General features: G+C 48.0%; 1 protein-coding gene across 7 annotated transcripts in view; it reads left to right on the plus strand.

Annotated features, from left to right (window-relative positions):
• The window catches only part of PDZD2 (PDZ domain containing 2), a 377,862-nt gene that overhangs the window by 343,699 nt on the left and 10,828 nt on the right, over positions 1-23,335 (plus strand). For all 7 annotated transcript variants that reach the window (XM_084781102.1, XM_084781101.1, XM_084781099.1 and 4 more), the window contains 6 exons: positions 2,996-3,077; positions 4,662-4,696; positions 5,606-5,762; positions 7,524-8,308; positions 11,616-11,760; positions 19,180-23,137. In XM_084781102.1, the coding sequence (XP_084637228.1) occupies positions 2,996-3,077; positions 4,662-4,696; positions 5,606-5,762; positions 7,524-8,308; positions 11,616-11,760; positions 19,180-23,137 (5,162 nt within the window). The remainder of the gene's footprint in view (positions 1-2,995; positions 3,078-4,661; positions 4,697-5,605; positions 5,763-7,523; positions 8,309-11,615; positions 11,761-19,179; positions 23,138-23,335) is intronic.

Raw genomic sequence — 23,335 nt, forward strand, 5'->3', positions numbered from 1 at the left:
TTTCTTCCATTCAGAAAAAAAGTTGCAAAAACTGAAAGTCTACTTTCAAGAAAAACACCATCACTGGCTTATTTGCACAGTTATATTTTTGCTTTGTGGAGCAGGGAGTGTGCATGTAAGGGTACCTATTTTATTTCCCTTGAAGCCCACTCTAAAGTGTTACATAAAGGCCACGGTGTGAGTATGATTTGTCTATTAAGGCAAACCCTGTATTTATTTATTAAGACAAATCCACATTCTTGTCCAAAGAGGATTTATGTTAAATATTATTTTAGTATACAAAATTACCATCCTAAGTTTAAAATATTCTTAGCTTTGAAACTAAGAGTTCTAATCATCTCTTGAAATAGGATCACAGTTTGGTATATAGCAGGCTCTATAAAGAAATTTCCCATCAGTAGTGACAGTTAAGGATAATGGTTAGGACCAGGAAAATAAAAAGATCCCGGCTTTATAATCACAAGGGCCTGATTTCAGAGTTCCACCACACATGTAAAAGCTAGGCACAGCAGTGCCCCTCTGAAACCCAATGCTGAGTTCGTGGTGGGGCCTGCCAGGCCCCTGTAATGAGGTCATTCAGCCTAGCCAATCACTGAGTGCTGGGTCCAGTGAGGGGACCCTGTCCCCAAAATAAAATAGCGTGATAAAAGAAGACATGCAGTGTCAGCATCTGGCCTCCATGTGGAGACACATATGTGCATACACACAGGAATGTTTTTTAAAATCAGAATAAATTGAAAAATCTTTAAAAGAACAGGATTAACACTGTATTAATACTGTATTAATAAATACAGAACAAGATAGAAGAAATACAAAAATCACTTTGAAAGAACTTCATAATAATGATTATTTCAGCAAAAAAAAATTCAGTAATGCTAAAATGAAAGATGTTATGAGGAAGCCCAGTAATTTGTATGCTAATTTTAAAAATAAATACTGCACATGCAAACACTCTATCACACACTATATATGGGTACTGGGTGCTTCGATAGCCTCAAACTATCTCCATGCAGACTCAGTGATGAGAAAAGTTCCAACAGAGAAGTCTGGCTCAATACAAAGTAACTAAGAGATCAGAGTTCATCACATCCAGTTGTAGAGTGGCCCATGAGTGACTAAAGGGGAAACAATCTCCGTAGCCTTTCTGAACAATCAAAACAGAATCTGAAGCTAAGCATGAGGCAACATCCGATAGGTCCAAATAAAACGCTTCGATTGTCCTGGGCTCCTTTCGGACACCAGTATCTTGAAAGACAAAAGACTCAGTACAGGTTTGGATTTTAGAAGGCAGGAAAACTTGGGAAGGTAAAGACAGGCAGATCTCTGTGAGTTCGAAGCCAGACTGGTCTACATTGTTCCAGGACAGCCAGAGCTACATGATGAGACCTTGCCTTGGGGGGGGAGCGACTAAAGACAGAGGGCAGCTAGGTCCTAGATGGCCAGAATCATCTTCCCATAAAACAACAAAACTGGGACACACGAATCACAGCAGCAGGTCTAAAAGAGTTCAGTGACATGGCACTGGAGTGTAAATCCTTACGTTACTGTGCACGTTTAGCTCAAGAGGAAGATGCACGCTAGTTTGCATTTTGGAGGAAAGTCCTTGCCTCTGCACAGCCTGGGAACTTTTGAGTAGCCTATGTGGGCACTTCTGAGTAGGACTTCAGAAGGATGCTGTTAGATTATGGGCACTTTTGAGCAGGACTTCAGAAGGATGCTGTTAGATTATGGGCACTTTTGAGTAGGACTTCAGAAGGATGCTGTTAGATTATGGGCACTTTTGAGTAGGACTTCAGAAGGATGCTGTTAGAGCATCAGCTAACACTGGAACACGAAGTATGTACTAATTCCTGCATCGGCCAAAAGGACTGTGGCGACTTGATGGAGCAGCTTTTCTTTTCTTTTCTTTTTTTTAATTCATCATTAAATATTTACAAGCAAAAGAACATAGTATCTGCAACTTGCAAACAATTTAGCAAAAAGAGAAGGGAGACCGTAAATGTAGTGAAGTGTTAAAAATTAGTGAATTTGGGGGACTGAAGAGATGGCTCAGGGGTTAAGAGTCCTGGCTGCTCTTACAATGGTGTATTGAGACAAATAGTACAGTAAGAACGGTCTTACACTGTGCTTGCGTATTTTATAGATTTTTTTTGGTTAGAATAAATTTTTATTACATTTTTACTTTTGTGAAGATGTGCATGTGTTGGTGGTACACGTGCGCCGCAGTGTGCGTGTGGAGATCAGAGGCCAACTCGTGGGAGTTGATTCTCTCCTCCTGCCACACTGGTCCCAAGAACGGAACCCAAGCGTGTGGCAGGCACCTTTATTTGATAAGGCATCTGGCCATCCCCAAGGGTTGTTTTTTTAAATAATCTTAATTTTTAATAGTTATTTACTTTGAGGTTTTTGTTGTTGTTGTTGTTGGGTTTTTTTTTTTTTTTTTTTTTTTTTGGTTTCTCTGTGTAGCCTTGACTGTCCTGGAGTTGCTTTTGTAGACCAGGCTGGCCTCGAACTCACAGTGATCCACCTGTCTCTGCCAACCATGTGCTGTGATTAAAGGCATGCGCCTCCACTGCCTTTTTTTTTTTTTTAATTCTTAATTTTAAAATTGCATTTATTTATTTTGTGTGTATGTGTTGGGCATGTGCCATCATACAAGCGGAGAAGTCAGAGAAACAGCTTTCAGGAGGGTCCTGGGGATTGAACTCTGGCCATCCGGCTTGGCAGCAAGCACCCTTACCTGCTGAGCCATCTCACTGCCCTGACCCTTAAGTTCTTTAAGAAGAATGAGAGCTAAATGTTCTAGAAGGGTGCAGATACAGCAGATTTGGTAATCAGCAGACTGCAGGGGCCGCTCTTGTGTAGACACTGAAGACTCAGCACTCAGGTGCAATTGTGTGTTCAGAGTTACTGCATCTAAGGCATTCCCAGTCCCTGACTCTCTGGGGAAGTAAATACATAAAACATCTAATTTGTGCTTTCTGCTGAAAATCAGGTTTCTGAGCAGGAAATGGATGAAGTGATAGCACGCAGCACATACCAGGAGAGCAAAGAAACCAACTCCTCACCTGGCTTAGGTAGGTAACGGCACATTCTTGCTCAACATTGAGAAAAGGTTCTGGTTAAGCTTACCCAGGGGTACTCCCTGCGCGGTAGCCTGGGGTTCTCTGCAATTGCTGGGGCTGGTGACAGTCGCTGTCAGACAGTCTACACTCTCTCGGTTCCTTCATTAAGCCAGGCAGAGGCAGGTGGATTGCTGTGAGTTCAAGGCCAGCCTGGTCTACAAAGGGAGTCCAAGACAGCCAAGACTACACAGAGAGAAACCCTGTCTCAAAAGACACACACACAAAAAAGCAAAAAACAAACAAAAAGTGTCTCATTAAAGGCCCAGTTGTCTATGCTGTTTATATGACTCCAAATAATTTGAAGAAGCAAGTTAACAGCCATCCATGAACCTCCAGGGCTCATTTGAAATACATAGGTCGAGGAGAATTGACACCAAAATATGAGTAATTTAGTAATGCAGAGTATTATCCGTCCAGATGCTGAGATTTCGCTATGTGGATTTAGAAGTTTTAATACAAACTACCTCCAGTTTGCTGTTGGAGGCAGCACAAATTCTTGAGTTTCTCTCCTTAGGTGGAAATGTTCAGGCAGGGAGGGGCTGCGGCCCTCCTCGGCATCTCTTATGAATTTAAAGCATTGTGTGGAGTTTTAAAGCCATTCCCTTAGGGTGGAGACGTAGGAGGGGTTCTACCACCATTGTTCATTTGGGTAGAGACATCTCTGACACTCAGATTGAGACCCAGGGGGAAAAGGAACTCGGAGATATGAGTTACTGGACGGCAGAGGAAAACGAATGGGATTTGGGGCAACCGTGAAATCCCTAATGATTTGCATCCATAATTAATATATTTAAAGTGGCCTCAGCTATAATAGGCTCTTTATTTAGCCTGAACGCTGGGTTCTCTTCATCCCAACATTTCTATTTGATCAGTCAGCAAAGATCTTTTTTTTTTTTTTTTTTAAAAGCCGGAATTCTCATGCCCTAAATCTCCTTTGCCTGTGACATGTAATTTAAAGTGTACATGCTGAGCTCCTCAGCCTTTCGGCTAAGAAGGAAACTCCATCCAGCCACTTCCCTAGTTCTTTCATCAATTTCTTGGATGGGGTTCATTTGTTCATTCATCCTTCTGGCCATTGACCAAATGTCACTGAGTGCTTGGCACACAGCAGGTGCGGTGTGTAGGCAACACCCCTGCCCTGCGGGTTGTCCAGCCGAGGAAAAGGAGAGATGCAAATGGCCGCTCACCCTTAATCTGTCCTGTGTGCACACATAGAGCTCTGAGTCAGATAAGACACTCGGTGGCATCACAGAGGGGGAGGCCTCCAAGCCACGGTCTTGCTGCAGGAGTGGAGTCTTGAGGGAGGGATGTGGGGTGGGATGGGTAGAGGGGTGCCCAGGTAGACTAGATGTGGGGGTGGTCACCCAGGTAGAGTGCATACATGCAACGACCTATGCATGTACCTCGTTAGTGACACTTGGGCAGAGAGCAAGTCTGTTGACTATGCTTGGTCCCTTCCTTTCTGGTGAAAAATGGAAGCCTGCTTGTCACTGGAGCGTCATCACATTCATTGTTTTGCGAATCCCTCCCACACAGGTACCCCCTTGAAGAGTCCGTCTCTTGCCAAAAAGGTGAGTCAGAATACATTTGGGGACCACAAACCAATTTTTAGGAGCCTCTCAGTCAAGCCTGAGACACACACACACACACACACACACACACCCCCGAAGCCCATATTTCTGCCCATGAATCCTTTTGGCCACTTTATACAAGGAAGTGGCAACCATACCTACTGGAAAACAAACACCCAAAGGCCTGTCTCTGTTAGTAAGCACTCATCCAAGAAAAGAACTGAGCAGCGAAGTAAAAGGCCCGAGCCTTTCAAACTGCTCCCTACAGAATAAAGACAGCTTGGGGTCCCGAGGGCCTGACATTGTCAGGGACATCAGTGGTCCTTGGTCCCGTGGGATCAGGATTCAGACTGGACAAACCCCCATCCCATCCCACCACCAGGTGTTTCACCAGTTGGGCTTAGCTCTTTCACTGTCCTTTCCCGTCCCTCCTCGCAGTGGTTTGCTGAGATGGTTGATAAACTACTGATGTAAGAGGTTGGAGAGATGGCTCAGCGGTTAAGAGCATGGGCTGCTCTACCGGAGGACCTGGGTTCAACTCCCAGCACCCACACGGCAGCTCACAACTGTCATAGCTCCAGTTCTAGGGGATCCAAGACCCTCACACAGACACACATGTAAGCAAAACACCAGTGCACATTAATTAATTGATTGATTGATGGATTAAAGAAAAGACTCTTGTGGTTTTTCTGGTCATTGCTAAAACATGCCCCAACCCCATCTAAAAACAATACCTGGCCCATGTTTTGATGTACTGATTGTCCCTTTAGCCACCCTACAGTAGATGGGTGGTTGCTGTCACAGTTGTCCCCAGTGATCAGGAAACTCAGGAAAAGCAGGGAGCCATCAACGTGGCTCTACTCAGCTCTGCTGTGTCTCCCTAGAGCCCAGCATCTTCTTTTCCAACAGGACTCACTCCTCTCGGAATCTGAGCTCTCCCAGTACTTTGCCCATGACGGACAGGGCTCCCTGTCGGACTTCGTGGTCGCTGGCTCTGAGGATGAGGACCACCCTGGAAGTGGCTGTGACACCTCGGAGGATGGCAGCCTGCTTCCCGGCCCCTCTGGTGAGCAGGGGAGCTCTAGGGGGCCCCAGACTCAGCAGTGCAATAAGCAATAATTAGTCTCTCTCCCCCCCGCATCCCTGCTGGAGGCCTCTGGGGTCTGCCTTGCCAAGGACAGCAAGGAGAGAGAGCTGGAAACGGTGCGCCTGGCTGAATAGAGGCAGCATCTCCTGTGGGTTGTGGTGACCAGCTGTAAATGCAACAGTGGGTGGCTGGGCACACATTCTAGTACCAGAGGTGAAGGTGGCGCATCTGGGTACCTGTCCCATGCTATCTACAGCATGCCATCTTTGAGTTCCATGGCATCAAATCAGAGTAGGCAACCCAAGACACTCATAATTGAAGGAATCCCAGGCAAGTTCTAGATCTCTTCCCTCATTAGGCTCTTACCGTAATTCCTCTTAGAAAATAGTAAGATAGGGGATAGAGAGATGGCTCAGTGGTTAAGAATCCTGTCTGCTCTTCCAAAGGACCCGGGTTCAATTCCCAGCACCCACATGGCAGCTCACAACTGTCTATAACTCTAGCTCTAGGTAATCTGACACCCCCACACCAATGCGCATAAAATAAAAATTAAAATTAAAAATTAAAAATAGTAAGATAAAGAAGTGGGGCTGTGAGAACCTGTGAGCAAAAGGCCACTTCTCCAAGGCCCTCGAGCCTCTACCCAGATGAGCTCATCTGACAGGAACCACACTGCGCTCTCAGACTTCTGCTGTGAAGGTCTCCCTTTTCATCTCCAGCGTTTAAGCTTCAGAGAGGCACAGGACACCATTGGGGACTCAGGGGACTCACATGGGTGTGCAGATGACAAGCCTGTACTTTGCACTGCAGTGTGGACGTTAAGCATGCAAAAGATGTGAGGAGTTGCGTGCATGCCGTGCCTCAAAGTTGCCCTTTGCCTTGGGAAGTAGACAGCTTGGGCTGCACACCATGCCCTTCTGCTAAAGATAGGGAAGGGAGCTCAGGTGATGAGCAATCAGATACGACCTGCTAGAAAGGAGTTCTCTGCAGCAGCATGTAGGTCAGACCTCGCCCTGCCCCCCAACAGCGGGAGACCAACTGAAGCGAAACTATAAACTCTCCGTCTCTAGAAAGCACGCCCTTCAAGTTAAATAGCGTGGAGTTGCATTTGTTGTTGTTCTTAGGGGTGAGGAGATGGCTCAGTGGGCAGAGTACGTGAAAACACAAATGTAAGGGCGAGTGTGGATCCTAGAAGCCACGGAAAGGCAGAAAGCGGTAACCACAATACAGCGAGAGGGGAGGCAGACAGGAGACTCCTTGCTTGTTTACAGGCCAGCTAGCCTGCCGCGTGCAATGGCAGAAACCAAGAGACCCTGGCCCAAACAGGCTGGAAGGCGAGGACTGACACCCGAGGTTGGGTTTCAGCCTCTGCCCACGCCATAACCATGTGCCTGCCCTCCTGCATTTACACGCAGACACACATATTTCTTACCCTCCAACACACACAAGGATGTGGTGTGGATATGTATAAATAAAGGGGGGGAGGGCAGAGCAAAAGAGAAGCGATAGGCTGTGTGGACCACAAGAAGCTGTAATGTTTACGTGGACGTCCAGGGGCCAGAGGCTGTGCGAGGTCATGTGTGAACTCAGAAGCTCTTATGTACAATTGGCAGGATTGGTTTTTTTAAAGTGGCTGGACAAGGCAGATTTTACTCTTGCTTGGAAGAGCAAACTCTGGGGTTTCAAGATTATAAAGTCAGGCCAGATTTTGTCTGATTCTTCTCTTTCTACACATTGCAGCTCACAAGGAGTCTGGAAAAGCCAGGGCCAACAGCCTTGTGACATTTGGAAGCCAGAGGACCTCTGGGCTCTTACACAAGCAGGTGACAGTCGCCAGGCAAGCCAGTCTCCCCGGAAGCCCACAGGTCCTCAGGAACCCCCTTCTCCGCCAGAGGAGAGTGCGTTGCTATGACAGCAACGATGCCAGTGATGAGGAAGACTTTGATGGAGAGGGCGACTGTGTCTCCCTGCCGGAAGTTCTCCCAGGTCCCAGCAGGCCTCTGGTGGAGGATGACACTAGGCCTGCCTTGACAACCTCTTCCAAAAGTATTGATGTGAACAAGCAGGAGGAGCGGCCCCCCAAACTACTGGTCAGCAAGGCCTGCTCCGTGCCTCTCCTTGGCAGCTCACTGGACTTAGAGCACAGTAGCCGAAATGGAATGGTGGGGACCCCTCCCAAGGCAGCCAGCCTGCCGGGCTCTGTGGAAACCTCCAAGAGTGGGCCTGGAGGCTCTGCCAGAAAGGAGATGTCAGGGTCAAAAAGTTCACCGAAGCTGGAATACAGAGTCCCTACAGACACCCAGAGGCCAAGGAGCCCGGAAAACCCCACCTCCCAGCCACAGAAGAATGAAACTCTGGGGTCCAGGCACAGGCCTGTGGCCAGGATCAGCCCACACTACAAGAGGTCTGATGTTGAGCCTCCAAGTGGAACAGCCAGTGGACCATGTGGTCAGGACTTGACCATCCAAGCTCCTTCCACGAAAGAGGCTGTCACTGGCCATCAGCCAACTGGAACTGCAGAGAAGGTAACGGACTGCCTTCTTTACTCTTCTGTTAAGTTTGACTACTGTGGAGTGGTGACAGAAGGCTGTGTAAGGCGCAGGGTAACCTGGATGGGAGGTGGTGATGGGAGGATTAGCTTTCAACAGTCATCTAATGTGGTGGCAGGTGGCTGTTAGTCATGAGATCGCTCAGCCTTTAGGATGTCCTCGCCCCCTCAGCAGGCAGGATACAGGGCCAGTGATGATGATGATGATGATGATGATGATGATGATGATGATGATGATGATGATGGGAAGGCATTGTGGAGTGGGGCAACTAAAGCCTGGGACCGGGGCCAGTTCACTGACTAGTTAGCACAAGCTGAGTGAGGACCTGGGCAAGTCATTGAGCCTTCCTAAGCCTTGAGGCCCGGGGCTCGCTTTCTGCCTCGGTTGGCTGAAGGGTGTGGCCAGCAGATGCTAACCGCCATTCCGTTCAGCTAATGAGCTTATGAGGGAACCTTGATTTCTTTCAAGGTCTCTACAGGAATCGTGTGTGGTTAGAGCTATGTAGACCTTCAGGTGTGGCAGCTCATGCCTGTAATCCCAGCACCTGGGAAGTGGAGGCAGGAGGATTGATGAGTTTGAGGCTAGCTCGGGCTACATAACAAGACCCTTGTCTCAGTAAAAGAAAATAGCAACTAAAATACCATCACACAAAATAGCAGGGCTGTGTCCACTCCAAACTTAGAGTTCACCCCAGTGAATGCAAGTTAACTGATGCTACTAATTGTTCATTTGTCAGTTATTATCTAATCATTCACTTAATTTTTTTTAGTACATCTCTATTTTAGCAAATAGGGGGAAAAGAAATTGTCCAGTCCCTGAGCACAGAATCTGAGGTGATTTTTAAGGCTGTACTAATGAAGCTAGTTTATTGTGATTTAATGTGAAAATAGATTCATAACATCTATATGGACTAGAAGTCTTTTCTTTTTTAACCTTATGCATTCATATTTTCTCAAAAATTTGTCTTCAAGATGCTCATGTTTTATACTATGTGCAATCAGTGGGTGTGTCATTTCCTTTTAGAAAATAACGCCAGGGCAGGAGAGGGAGTGCTGGCCCAGCATGTACCCTCACACACAGCCCTGGGTTCAGCCAACTGTAGAAGGCCAGGTCAGGATTTTTTATCATAATTACTCATATGTACTAAAAGTAGTTCTTGTCATATGTGGTGTTACATATCTGTCATGTTAGCAGTCCTGATCAGACAGGGCTACCGACGAGATCCCTTGTCAATACACACACACAGATATACATGGGGGATGGGTATATTTTTCATTGTATTTAGTGTGTGCATATTCTGTCTCTCTCGCGCTCTCTCTGTCTCTCTGTTTCTGTCTCTCTCATTCACACATGTGCAGTGCTGCAAGTTTTAACAGTGAGAGGCCAACTTGAAGGAGTCCGTTCTCTCCTCTCACTCAGCATGTAGCTTTCAGGGATCAAACTGAGGTAATCAGGCTAGGAGGCAAGTGCTCTTATCATCCCAGCCCGAGATTTAGTAGTTTTACAATATTTGCAGTAAGACCTTTTGAGTGGCTAGAGAGACGGCTCAGCCATTAAGAGCCCTGGGTGCTCTTCCAGAAGGCCCGGGTTCAGTTCTCAGCACCCACATGGCAGCTCACAACCTCTGTAACTTCAGTCCTGGGGGAATCCAGTGCTCGCTTCTAGCTTCTGCGGACATGAGGTGCACAGGTATTCAAACAAATGCTCATACACATAAGAGAAACATAAATAAAACCTTTTAAAATGGGGGGGGGGCAGGGGCGGTCAGGGCAGTGGTGGTGCACACCTTTAATCCAAGCACCTAGGAAACAGAGGCAGGCAGAACTTGAGTTCAAGGCCAGCCTGGACTACAGAGTGAATTCCAGGATAACCAGGGCTACACAGAAAACTCCTGTCTTGAAAAACCAAAATTAATTAATTAATTAAATATTCGAAAGTAGCAGGGGGCTTTTGAGTAACACTTTTATTTAAAATGTTTTCCTCATAAACATTTTAGTTCTAAAATTTGACTTTATGACAAAGAAAGAATTTCTTGCTCACAGTAAGACGCCCTCGGATATGAGAAGCTGAAAACCGAACTTCTCTTTTAGTGTCTTCTATTGTTTCTATTCAGCACTTTAAAAAAGTGTTTGTGACGTGGTGTTTATTGTTGTAATTGGTGGTGGTGCGTGCGTGCTTGCTTGCATGTGTTTCTGTGTGTATGTTTGTGGGTAGCGCACACAGCTGTGCACTCCTACAGACACTAGCCTAGGTCAGAGGATGGCATCAGGTCTCTGTCACTGTCGGTGTCTGCCTTGACACAGGCCCTCTCACTAAACTGAAGCATGATGGTTTTCAGCGAAGCTGGCATCTGATGAGCACTGGTGACCCATCTCCTCGCGCTGGGGCTCCAGGCATGATTGCCACACATTTCTTTCTGCGTGGTGCTGGGGTCTGAACTTGGCTATCATGTGTGCACAGCAAGCACTCTTCTTGAGCCTCCCCCCCCACCCCCCCCATCCCCAGTCCTAGTTACTAAACTCTGTATTAAGGTAAAATTCTTATATAACAGAAAATGATTTTAAAATACAAAATCCAGGGATGCTTCCCACTCCACCTCTGTCCGGCTCCACTCTTTGCTGCTTGTATGTCTCATTTCTCCCTTACCAAAAACCAGAAATGTCCTGAGTTGGCACTACACTCCCCTCGGACAGTGACTGACGGTTCACAGAATGAGTTTTAACAGAAGTCATGAAGGATACATTGTGCCTTTCCTCCCCCACTTTTGCCGCCACCTTTGGGCCACTTTATGACATACCAACTCAGTGGATTAATTTCAAATAAACACAGTTGGACTTTTGAGTGAGTTTTAAGTTTGTTTTTGTGCTGAGAATTCCATAGTAGAAACGAAGATGAAGTCATTGACACTTGGCCTCGGGGAGATCTTGGAATATCACACACCGGCTTCATTGCTCCCAACTTGCTGTCTCCCTCGCTATCAAACTTAGGAATTGGTTTTACAGTCTTGGCTACCCTTCCAGAATGTTAGAAGGCACCTCCCACCTGGATAGACCTTCTATTTTTATAGCTCTTCTCATTTAATCATCTTTTCCTTAAAACCTTTGAGATTTGGCAAGTCTTTTTAATCCCCACTTGAAAGCTGAGCAGTCTGAGGCTTAGCGATGCGGTCCCCAAGCCCAGGATCTGCCAGCTCTCAACCTGATTGCCCTCTGCTGACGATGCTGCTTAGGATGCAGAAACCCTGAAAAGCTATTAACTTGGTTTCTGCTTCTCATTGTGCCAGGAACCTTGGGAAAATCCCACCCCAGGGGACAGCTCTGTCCCCACCAACTGTGGACCAGCCAGTACCCCATGCCACCCAAACCCTGGACCCCCCACCGAGAACCTGCAGGGAGCCGCAGCAGACTGTGGGCCACACCCTGAAACTGGTAAGAACTGTGTTCTTGTTGGTTCCATTGAGAGACAGGAAAACACACGTCCTAAGAAAAGTATTACAAAAAGACAGCTGTGTGGAGGGAAAAGAGGAAAAGTAGTATCTAGGAGACGGCATCATGAAATCGCTGTCCTGCCCCGGCCCACCCCGAGCCCCCAGCACTCCCCCCCCTGCTGAGCCCACAGCACTGCCCCCCCCCCCAAGCCCACAGCACTGCCCCAGCCCCCCACAGGCATTCTACATTAAGTGCATCCATGTTTGATCTTTACTTTGTGATGTAGATGAAACATAAGAAACAGGATTTTTCCTCCTTGGAGCCTTCATAGTCTGCTTGTATGAAATCAAGTGCACCGAGAAGCGGCAGTAAAAACCTCCACAGGGGAAAGTAAAAAATTAATAATAATGTGGGAGAAACTATGTAAGCCTGATGAGAGAAAGACTGATGCCGTGGAAGTAGAAGTCACTGCCACTTAGAGCTTGAGGGGTTTTCTTTTTAATATTTATTTATATATTCATTTATTCATTTATTTATGGTTTTTTCAAGACAGGGTTTCTCTGTAGCTTTGGCTATCCTGGAATCACTTTGTAGACCAGGCTGACCTAGAACTCACAAGAGATCCGCCTGCCTCTGCCTCTGCCTCCCCCAGGGCTGGGATCACCAGCCAGCTTGAGATTTTTTTTTTAAAGTCAAACTGAATTAAGTGACTTTGTTTCTTTTCCGTGGAAAGAGAAACTTTTCTTAGTGGCTGGTAATTGCCGTAATGGCCTGATAGCCCACTGGTGTTGGTGGTCTGTGACAGTAGCAATGAGACAGCTTACTTGTCAAGGCAGTCCCCCCAAAATTATTACATTTTATTTATTAATTGTATTTATTTATGATGTGTGTGCGTGATGCATGCATGCGTGTCTGTGTGGGCGTGCCTACATGTCAGGGTCACAAGGCAATTTCCTGTATTCAGTTCTCTCCTGGGGATTGAACTCAGGTCTGAAGGCTGACCATAGGTGCCCATACCCATGAGCCTCTTCGCCAGCTCAGGGATGGCCTGCAAATTTAAAATTCAGAACTTTAGAATACTCACCACAGGCTTTTATTTTTGGAGACAAACTCTCACTTTCTAGCCTACACTGGCCTGGAACTTGTGAACTCCGCCTCAGTCAGTCAGTCCTGGGTGCTTGAATCACGGGCACCCCCCCACGCCTGTCTTCCCCCTACACGTTGCTGGCTACCACAGAAACCATGCAGGCCGCTGAAGCGCTCCGTAGCTCCTTGTTCCCCAGTCAGAGATGGGTCTGTTAACCGTGCTCTCTGCTCCGTCTTTCAACTTTGATTCGTAATCAGCCACTGGTGAATAGAATGTTAAAGAACAATTGACGTCACCAATTTGATTTCACTGTGAAGCGTGTTAACTCTTTGGACCAAAGACAAGACCCCTGTTCTATGTCTGCCTCCCACCCCGACCCACCCAATGCTTTTCTACCTGTTCCATGTCAGATTCCAGTGCAAGGCAGGTGTTTGTCTGTCCGCTCTGGACTTCCCACCAGTAATAAGCCATAGAGAAGAGCAAAACCAATAGACACATGTGCCAGGAACTGATGGTGTTTAATATCTAACAGTGCACATGCTATAGTAATATATAAATAACCTTAAAACATACTGTGCTGTGTATCACAGCCTGAGAGAATTGGAGTGATGATGCTCTGGCGCCCTCTAGGGCTTTGGAGGTATGCCTCAAGTGTTTGACCCACATGATAAATTACCTACAATTTTTAGTGCTTCTGTCTTTTTGTGGTATTTCCATTTATTTCTCAGTTAAAAGGGCAAGAGAGACCTTGGCTGTTACGCATGGCTCTTCTTTTTTTTTTTTTTTTTTTTTTAAATTTTACCATGAATAGCTTAACTGCTTTCCGATATACAGGAAAGATAGTCTTCAAAATCTAACTTTTTTTTTTGGAAGGGAAAGATCCCCAAACACATAATTAATAAAAGAACCTTTCTTTACCTTAAACAAAATCTGCTTTTGGGCCCGTGAGATGTCTCTGCAGGTAGAGATGCTTGCTGCTGAGCCTGAAGACTTGGGCTCAGTCTCTGAGACCCATATGGTACACGGAAAGCCCTGGCTCCCAGCTTGCCCTCGAACCTCCTCGTATGTGCCATGGTACCAAGTGCCCTCCCCCCCAACACACACACGTAATAAATACTGATTTTTTAAAATCCTGCTTCTTAGAACATGTCTAAAAATGAAACAAGGCAGGAAACACACGAACATCATACAAAGACAGGGGCTCCAGGCAAGTCACTCGGATCCTCAGTGCTGCCTCATGGGCTTGGTTCTGAGGCTCTGTGGGGCTTCTCAGGGTATACTGTTCAAAGCAGTGGCTAGTAAAACAGTGTGCACTATGTGTATGAGCCCCCAAGGACTCCTTAGAGCTGCTAGGAGAACCTGGGAAGGTATGGGGGTGTAGACACTGTCATTCATATATATATATATATATATATATATATATATATATATATATATATATATATGTATATATATGTATATATACACATATATATGTGTGTGTGTATGTATATACATATATGGCCTAGCATGTCATAGGCATTCGTCAAGATATGTACAGGCACACAGAATTTTTCTGAGATGGTTTTCAAAAAAGAATAAAGATTGATTTGTCTTTGTATGCAGGAACATGGCCACCTGACTATAGCTACACCGCCATTGAGGGCTGCCCTACAGCCCAGGAAGCTATGACTGATTTTTAGTTGGCCACTCTTTTCTTTTTTAAAGATTTATTTATTTATTATGTTTATAGTATTTATAGTATGTATAAATATGTATGTATTTGTTTGTTTATTTATTATGTATATATTATGTATATATACACTTGCACACTAGAAGAGGGCACCAGATCTCATTATAGATGGTTGTGAGCTACCATGTGGTTGCTGGGAATTGAACTCGGGACCTTTGGAAGAGCAGCCAGTGCTCTTAATCTCTGAGCTATCGCTCCAGCCCTAGTTGGCCACTCTTAAAACCAGGAGCAGGTAACCAGGTGTGGTGGCGTACACCTTTAATCTCAGCACTTGGGAGGCAGAGGCAGGTGGATAGCTGTCAGTTCAAAGTCAGCCTGGTCTACAAAGTGAGTCCAGGACAGGCAGGGCAACACAGAGAAAACCTGTCTTGAAAAACCAAGAAAACCAACCAACCAAACAACAACAACAAAAACAGAAGCAGGGAAGAAAGACTCCAAGGACTCTTTAGACCTGCTAGAACAGCCCGGGGAAGGTATGGGGAGTGTAGACACTGTCAATAATTCTGTAATGAATGGAGGGGTCTTTATTATAAAAATTAGAAAGTTTTTTGATCCAACAGAGAAGGACATTTTAAAGTCGCCAGAGCCCCCCAAAGGAAATCTCCATTGTTATTTTTCTTTGTGTAATTTGGTCCTGTTGTGTGTACAACAGCCATTTCTTTTCTCGTATGGTACCTAACATACTTTTTGACCTCAGATGCCCACAGAAAACAATACTCAAGCAGCTAGTGTGGCAACAGTGTTGCTGCAGGACAGGTGTGGCAGGTCATGCTAAGCCTTGGTGACTCAGCTGAGATGCAGCCTGCTGTAGGAGGAAGCTGTACCCACGTCCCAGTAGCCGGACACACCCCGCCATCACGTGCAGTGATGCTAATTGTGCCTTCTCTACCTTAGGGGTGTTCCCATTGGAAAACATTTGTTGGGGGTTCCAAACGAAGCATTATTTTGAAAGGCAGTACAGAGCTGCCTCTGGATAACTTCATCTCCCTCTGATAAAGCCCTCTGCAGGGCCTGGGGTGTGTGTGGGGGGGGGTGCTTCCCTGGGTTGCGTGAGGATGCATTCTGGGATCCCCAGCAACACATGAATTGGTTGTGGTGGCTTCACTTGTAAGCTGAGCACTTGAGAGCACGTGATCCTGTGAGAGGATCAGGAACTCCCTCAGGGTCACCCTCTGGTAGACACTGAGGTCCAGGTTAGCCTGGGATACATGAGAACCAGCCTCAAATACTAAGTGCGTAAATGAACAAACAAACCTTTGAAGATATACACTTTACAGTAAGTCCGATCACTGACAAAAACACGGCAGAAAAATTTGCCTGCCAGAGAATGTTTAGCAAGCGAATCTGAACCTGTTAAATGGCCTCTGGCAGCCAGAGACGTCGTGGCTCAGTGGGTTAGGTCCCTGAACACACATGGTGAAGGGAGAGAACACACACCTACAAGTTGTCCTCTGACCTAAACATGCTCACGAGTGCGCACACAGAAGTACACACACACACACACACACACACACACACACACCACAATAAATGGTCTTTTCATCCCTTCCTCTTGTCACACTGCCACTCTCCACTGCATCTGGTGTTATGAGAGTTCAGTAGTTGAACAGAGAACAACACCTGGATCAGCAGGTGTTCCCGGCAGCATCTGGTCTTCCACAGCAGGCTGAGGGAATTACGTGCCACCCCCATGGGCGTCTTGATGAACTTCCCTTGTTATTGGCACACGCACACTACACGGAGGCCACAGAGTTCAGGGTTAGTAAAGAACGGGCTGTGGAGCAAATCCTGGCTTGCACAGGTTGCCTAACCACTCCGTGACTCCCTTCCTCGTTCTCTCAATGCACAGGCCCCACCTCCCAGGACTGGGAGGGAAACTAACCGTGTGAAAAGTCTCCTGACATGGTGCTGACACTCCATTCCTGGAAACGCTCTCAGCACAGTGCTGAGTCCTAGTAACTAGTTTGTAATCATTCATAAAGAGAGACAACAGGAGGAGGGAAAGATGGAATTAAAAGCCAAGCCTAGTGACATAAGCATATAGTCCCAACCAGTTGGGAGACCGAGGTCAGAGGGTGGCAAGTTCAAGGCTTGCCCTGAGCAACTTACTGAAATCCAGTAGCAAAGTATCACATGAGCTGGGTCCATGAGATGGCTCAGCTCGCTGGTCATCACAAAGTTGTCCCTTGATATATAGTGAGTTCAAGGTTAGCCTGGGATACTCGAGACCGTGTCTTAAAAATTAATAACAAATAAAGATGTGAAGATAGACTTTGCAGTAATCATCTCTCTAGCAAAGATTGCGCAAAATATGCCTGTTAGAGAATGTTTAGTAAGTGACTTTGAAATTTAAAAAGCCTTTAGCAGCCAGAGATGTGACTCGGTGGGTTAGGTCTCTGAACACACATGGTAAAAGGAGAGAACACACTCGTACAGGTTGTCCTCTGATCTATACATACACACACACACACACACACACACACACACACACACACAAATACACACACCCCACAATAAAATAACCTTTGAGTCCCTTCCTCTTGTCACACTGTCACTCTCCCCTGTATTTGGTATCACCGAAGGTAAGGATGTTGAACTTGAAACTTCACAAGTACAGGTAAGGTGCTTGCCACCAACCTTGACTTCCTGAGTTCAATTCCCCCTCCCATAACATAGTAGAAGGAAAGAGTCAACTCTTAAAGTTGTTCCTTGGACCTCTACATGTAGAAGGTATACACATACATACATAACAAATAGATATAATTTTTGTTTGTTGTTTTTTGAGACAGGGTTTCTCTGTGTAGCTCTGACTGTTCTGGAACTCACTCTGTAGACCAGGCTGGCCTCGAACTCAGAAATCCATCTGCCTCTGCCTCATGATTCCTGGGATTAAAGGCATGCTCCACCACTGCCTAGCTAAACAGATGTAGTTTTTAAAAATGTTTTTAAAGAGAAATTGGGCTGGATCGGTGCTATAAACTATAAAAGTTTAATCCCAGGGCTCAGGAGACGAGAGTAGATACAGATGGATCTCTCTGAGTTTGAGGTCAGCCTGGTCTACGTTGTGAGTTCCAGGCTAGCTGAGGCTACATAGTCTTAATGAAAAGAGAGAGCTGAGGATATAACTCAGTGGTAAAGTGATTGCTTGTCACCTGCAAGCTTCTAGGCTCAAATGCTCAGCGCCACCAAAAAATGGAAAAGAAAACAAAGTTGTAAATTAAAATCCTACCACTCAGAATGTACCCGAATTGGTTGGCAGAGTGCTTGCCTGGCAAGCACAAAGCCGTGGGTTTGATAACCAGCACCTTGTAAGCTGGGCACAGTGGTGCAGCCCCAAAGTTGACTTTGTTTCAGAAACAAACACAAAAACCAACTGATGGGTTTACAGGAAGAGATGTGAGAGCAGCGTAACAATTAGGGTAACGCTTCCTAAGCCAAGACTTTTTGTGGGTCTGAGCCTGTTTCCCCACATGTCAAAGTGAGATTAGCTCAAGAGAGTGCACGCTGCAAGACTTTCTGGGGAGACCCCTCCTAGACAGAGCAGCTCTCAGAACCTGCCCTGAGTGACGTGGGCCCCAGCCCTGCACCTTACAGCTTTGTGTTCTGTGTGCCTCTCTGCTTTTGACCTGTTGTTCTCCTCAGCACCTGGACCAAACTGTCCCTCAGGAGCCCCTCTCAAGTACCTTCTACTGTGGAGGTTTTCTGGAATCACTAGCTTTTCCCATCTCCAAGCCATGTCGAGCTAGAGCACGTGTCATGCAGACGCCACCTAGGGCAATTCTGTTACTCCCATTAGCTCCATCTCTTGTGCTCAAAAACAAACACTAACAACAACATAATATCAGCCTTGTTGGCCAAGTGTGCCGGCTCAGGCCTGTCATGGAGGCTGAGTCGGGAGAGGTCAACCCGGGCTGTACAGAGAGACCGTCTCAAAAAATCAAATAGAAAAAGTAAGCCTCTGCCCGGCGTTGGTGGCGCACGCCTTTAATCCCAGCACCCGGGAGGCGGAGGCAGGCGGATCTCTGTAAGTTCGAGGCCAGCCTGGTCTACAAAGTGAGTCCAGGACAGTCAAGGCTACACAGAGAAACCCTAACTGGAAAAAAGCCGGGGGGAGGGGGACCCAAAATCAAATAGAAAGAGTAAGCCTGGAGTTCAGAGGTTGGTACAGTCTGAGTCGCTCATGATCAGATCGACAGGCGTTAGAATGAGACGTGAGGCGTCTGCCCAGTCTAGACCAAAGCTGAGGAATAAAACCAACAGTGCCCATCTTCTCAGAACTTCCGCCGGCAGAGTCTCCCAGGTAAAGAAATCCAAACCTTGGATTTCTAGCATCTGTCTGAAAGCAAAGAGGGAAATGGGCAAGTCTGAATGCTCCTCCTTACTGTTTGTCTAGGTTATTTGAAGGCAAGTAAAGCAGGGTGGTGGTGGTTAAATGTGAGCACTCTGCATTTTGAGAGGCAAAACCAGAAAGACAAGGTCTTTATGTAGGCTGTGGCATGTCTGAGAAACAATATTAAGATTGTTTATACTTTCTTTCCACCTCCAGAGGGCGTCTGTTTGCTTACACGTCCCCTTTTATCTCCCTTACCACCCTATGCAGGATGGGATGGCTCCTCAGAGTATCTCCCTCCCCCACAGAAGAGCAAGCAACCTCATCCTGAGTCCAGCGAGACTTCCACAGGCACAGAGCAACTCGGCCAGCCTGTGTCTCCCAGGACTGCGGAGCCTGAGTCCCAGGGCATACCTAAAATGAAAGCAGCCAGCCAGCGGAGCGTGTCTCCCAGGGAGAATGCCTCAACTCCTCCTGACTTTAGCAGGACTCGGCCTCCACCTGGGGCCTGCTCTCCCAACACCAGGAGAGCAGCTGTCCCTGTGAGCATAGGAACAACGCCTGCTACCCCCATCCTTCATGTCTCCCTTGTGTCGCAGGAAAGGAGTCGAGGCCCCTCAGGCCCCAGCAAGGCCCTGGAAACAACAGGATTCTGTGCACCTAAAAGCTTGAAAGACGATGCTCCACTTGAAGATCTCGCTTCTGTGTCTGGAATAACGTCACGTGCCAGCCCCTCACTGCCAGTTGCTACTGACAGGACCCTGTCAGGGAGCAGAGAGAGCCCTGTGACAGACATCGACACCTTCATCAGGGAGGCCTCTGAGGCAAGGTCTCAGTCTCCTCAGAAAACAGACTACAGGGCTCACCAGGGCATTTTTGAGGGCCACCCACCACGTGGAGCCGGGGGTGGCAGTTCCAATCATGCACAGTCAGTCAGGAGTGACCAGATACCCTCCCCAGGGAAGACTGGGAGCACAGGCCTACCCCTCCCCACTCAGTGGGCTTCCCAGCCTTCTGTTTTGGATTCCATCCATCCTGACAAACACTTTGCTGTGAACAAAAACTTTCTGAACAACTACTCTAGAAATTTTAGCAACCTCCATGAAGACCACCTCTCCCGATCGGGCCCAGGTGACAGTACAGAGCCATCACTGTCATCCATGTACGGCGATGCTGAAGATTCACCCTCGGACCCCGAGTCTCTTACAGAAGCCCAGCAGGCAGCGTCCAGGACCAGCTGGTCACCTCCTCATTCTCACGAGTCCTCCCATAAGGAAGGCACTAGTGAGTCTGAGGAGGAGCAAGTAGAAATCTGTGCCACAGGTGCTTTCCCTGAGACCCCGGCGGCTGACCCACTGCCTGCTCAGGCTGCAGTCTGCCCAGTTTTCCCAGTACAGCCCAGTGCTCTGGGTGAACCGGCGGGGGACTCCTGTGGAGGAGCCTGCCTCTCGCCAGGAGCCTCACACACTTCCACCCTGGGCTCCCCCCAGCCACTTTCCTTCCTGAATATAAACTCTCAGGAGCATGAGATGGGCATAAACGCTTTACAGAGCCGCAGGCCCTCGTGCACAGAAGAAATCACGGCCGTCACCAACATGAGCTCAGTCGTGGCAGATAGCCAGTCTTCTGAAGTAACGAGGCATTGTCACAGCCCGCCATTCACGCTTAGGAACCCGAGTATGGTAAATGGCTCGGGTAACCTGCTGGATGAGGGAACCCTAAATGAAGAAGCCGCTGCCGCTAGTGTGATGCACAGTGTGTACGCCCTAAGTGCCGAAGGCCCTAAGAATGGAGAGACTGTTTTGGCAAACCTACATATTGCCAAGGGTCACAACCTGGATGACCTGCTACAGAAACCAAAAACAGTCTCCAGGAGGCCCATCTTGGCCTGGTTTAAAGAAATAAATAAAAACAGCCAAGGCACACATTCGCAGAGCAAATCTGAGAAGGAACAGTCCTCGATGCTAGCTACAAGTCCCAGCTCCAAAGGCCACATGGTAAGCAACAGCCACAGAAAGGGGGTGGCTGTGCCTGAAAGTCCTTCTCCATTGCAGAAGAGTCAGGAAAATAAAGACCTGCCCCCCCAAAGTCCAGTGGAGACACTAAGGAATGGTCAGAAAACCAAGTGTGGCCCTAAGCTGAAGAGACTAGGCAGCAGAAGCAAAGCTAGTCCTGAGGCCCCTGTGGCCAGTTCTGTTAAGGTCAGCGGAACTGACCACAGGAAGACCTTGACTTCACCCCAGGCCTCCCATAAAATGCTTTCTAAGGCAGCATCACACCAGGTCCACATAGCTGACCAACAAGAGCCTAACAACACTCCTGAGTGCATGCCTGAAAGCAAGCCACCCCTGGCTACCTCTGGGTCGCTGCGGACCTCAGCATCAGACACAAGCATCAGAACGTTCACGTCACCCCTGACCTCCCCTGAGCCTCTCCCCGAGCAAGGTGCAAACAGAAGGTTCCATATGGCTGTCTACTCAGAATCTCACACAAGTTGTCCAACCGCCTCCAGGTCCCCGAGGCGTGGAGCAGAGGGCAAGGTGCCCCATGCTGACTCAGGGTCAGTGAGTCCTTCTGCATCAAAGAGCAGTATGACCTCGGTGGGGGTCAGACAGAGCAAGCAGTTCATACCCAGCCCAGTGGACTTTGTGGTGTCAGAAGCAGCCCAGCCCAGGGGGACCAGTGAGAAAGGAAACGATAAAACCGCTAGCAGTCCCCTAGGAAGGATAAACCAGCTGAAAATAGTCGAGATTTCTTCTGAAAGAATGCCAAAGAATGTATGTGGTGACAAGCTGCCTGACAGTGACAGACAGGGAGGGTTCTTGACTCAGAGCAACTATCAGGAGGAGAGTGGCCTCAGACTCCGCCAGTCAGTGGACTTGTCCCCAAAGCATCCATCCTCCCCATCTTCTCACGCCTCCCAGGTGGAGCCAGAAATGCGCTGGTCCTTCAGTGCGGCCAGACTGGCTGCCACCTCCCCGCAGCTGCCTGCCAAAACACCAGTTTCCTCCCAGGGTGTATCAGGCCAGATGCCAGCCTCCTTAAGGGTGCCTAACAATGGCATACCCATAGGCCCAGGAGGAGAGGAGAACCCTTACTTCACCCCAAGGCCAGCCACCAGAACTTACTCCATGCCAGCCCAGTTCTCAAGCCACTTCGGACGAGAAGGTCCTGCCCCGCACAGCCCAAGTCGCTCACCTCAGGACCCTCAGGTCCCTGTAATGAGTGGCAGTCTCTCTGAGGCAAAGGCAGCCAAAGGCGTGACTAATGGACAGAGTGTATATAGTGTGAGGCCTCTGCTGGAAACGTTAAAGAACCAGCCGCCAGTGGACGGCGGGGATGCCGGTACAACCCCTGAGACTAGCTGCCTCATCCCAGACAAAGTCAAGGTCACCAGGAAACAGTACCACTACGAGCAGAATTGGCCCCATGAATCTACCTCGTTTTTCTCTGTGAAACAGAGGATTAAGTCTTTTGAGAACCTGGCCAATTCTGACCGGCCAGCAGCCAAGTCTACCACATCCCAGTTCTTACCCGTGAGCTCCAAGCCTCCCGTTAGCAGACGGTCATCCGGCAGCATCACTTCAGGGAGCCCCAGTGACGTGACAGCGCGGTCACTGAGACGCAGCTTGAGTTCCTGCAGTGAAAGCCAGAGTGAGGCCAGCAGCCTTCTCCCGCAGATGACCAAGTCCCCATCCAGCATGACACTGGCTGTCTCCAGGCAGAGCCCACCAGAGACTGCTAACAAGGGCCCCGGTTCAGACCCAAAGAAATCACTTGTCCCTGTGGGAATGCCCACCTCATCAGTGACCCCAGCCTCACCCATCAAGAGGAATAAGTCCTCGGTGCGCCACACCCAGCCGTCCCCTGTGTCCCGATCCAAGCTCCAGGAGCTGAGAGCCTTGAGCATGCCAGACCTGGACAAGCTGTGTGGCGGAGAGGATGACTCTGCTGGCCCAGGCACTGCCCTCTTCAGAACCCAGCTGGAGATCATCCCCAAAAGATCCAACGGTGGCTCCCCGGCTACCTCTCCAGCTGGCTCCCCAGCTAGAGGCCACGGAGGCGTCGTCAAGGGAGCAGCCTCCCAGACAGGTCCTATGAATGGTGGGACCAGAGTCTACCTGAGAGGAAACAGCCCTCCAGCCAGTGAGCCTGCAGTGCCCACGGGAGCCAGGGAACGGGGTGAACTTGTGCAGGCCCTGCCTTATGGAAAGAGCTGGTCAGTGAAGTAAGTATCTACCTCCCCTCTTACCTAAGCAGGCCACTGGGGACACTTTGAGGTGTTTGCCTAGGTCATGAGGGGAGAGCCTGTGCTACCTCACACCAGCTCTTCCTAAACCATGTATCTTACGCAGCACTAGTCCATGAGAGAAATAAGGACATACCAGCTACACAATGCCACAGACTTCTTATTTTACGGAATCAA

The sequence above is a fragment of the Acomys minous genome, assembly GCF_964271855.1.
Source record: "Acomys minous genome assembly, chromosome: 5".
In the NCBI taxonomy this organism is placed as follows: domain Eukaryota; kingdom Metazoa; phylum Chordata; class Mammalia; order Rodentia; family Muridae; genus Acomys; species Acomys minous.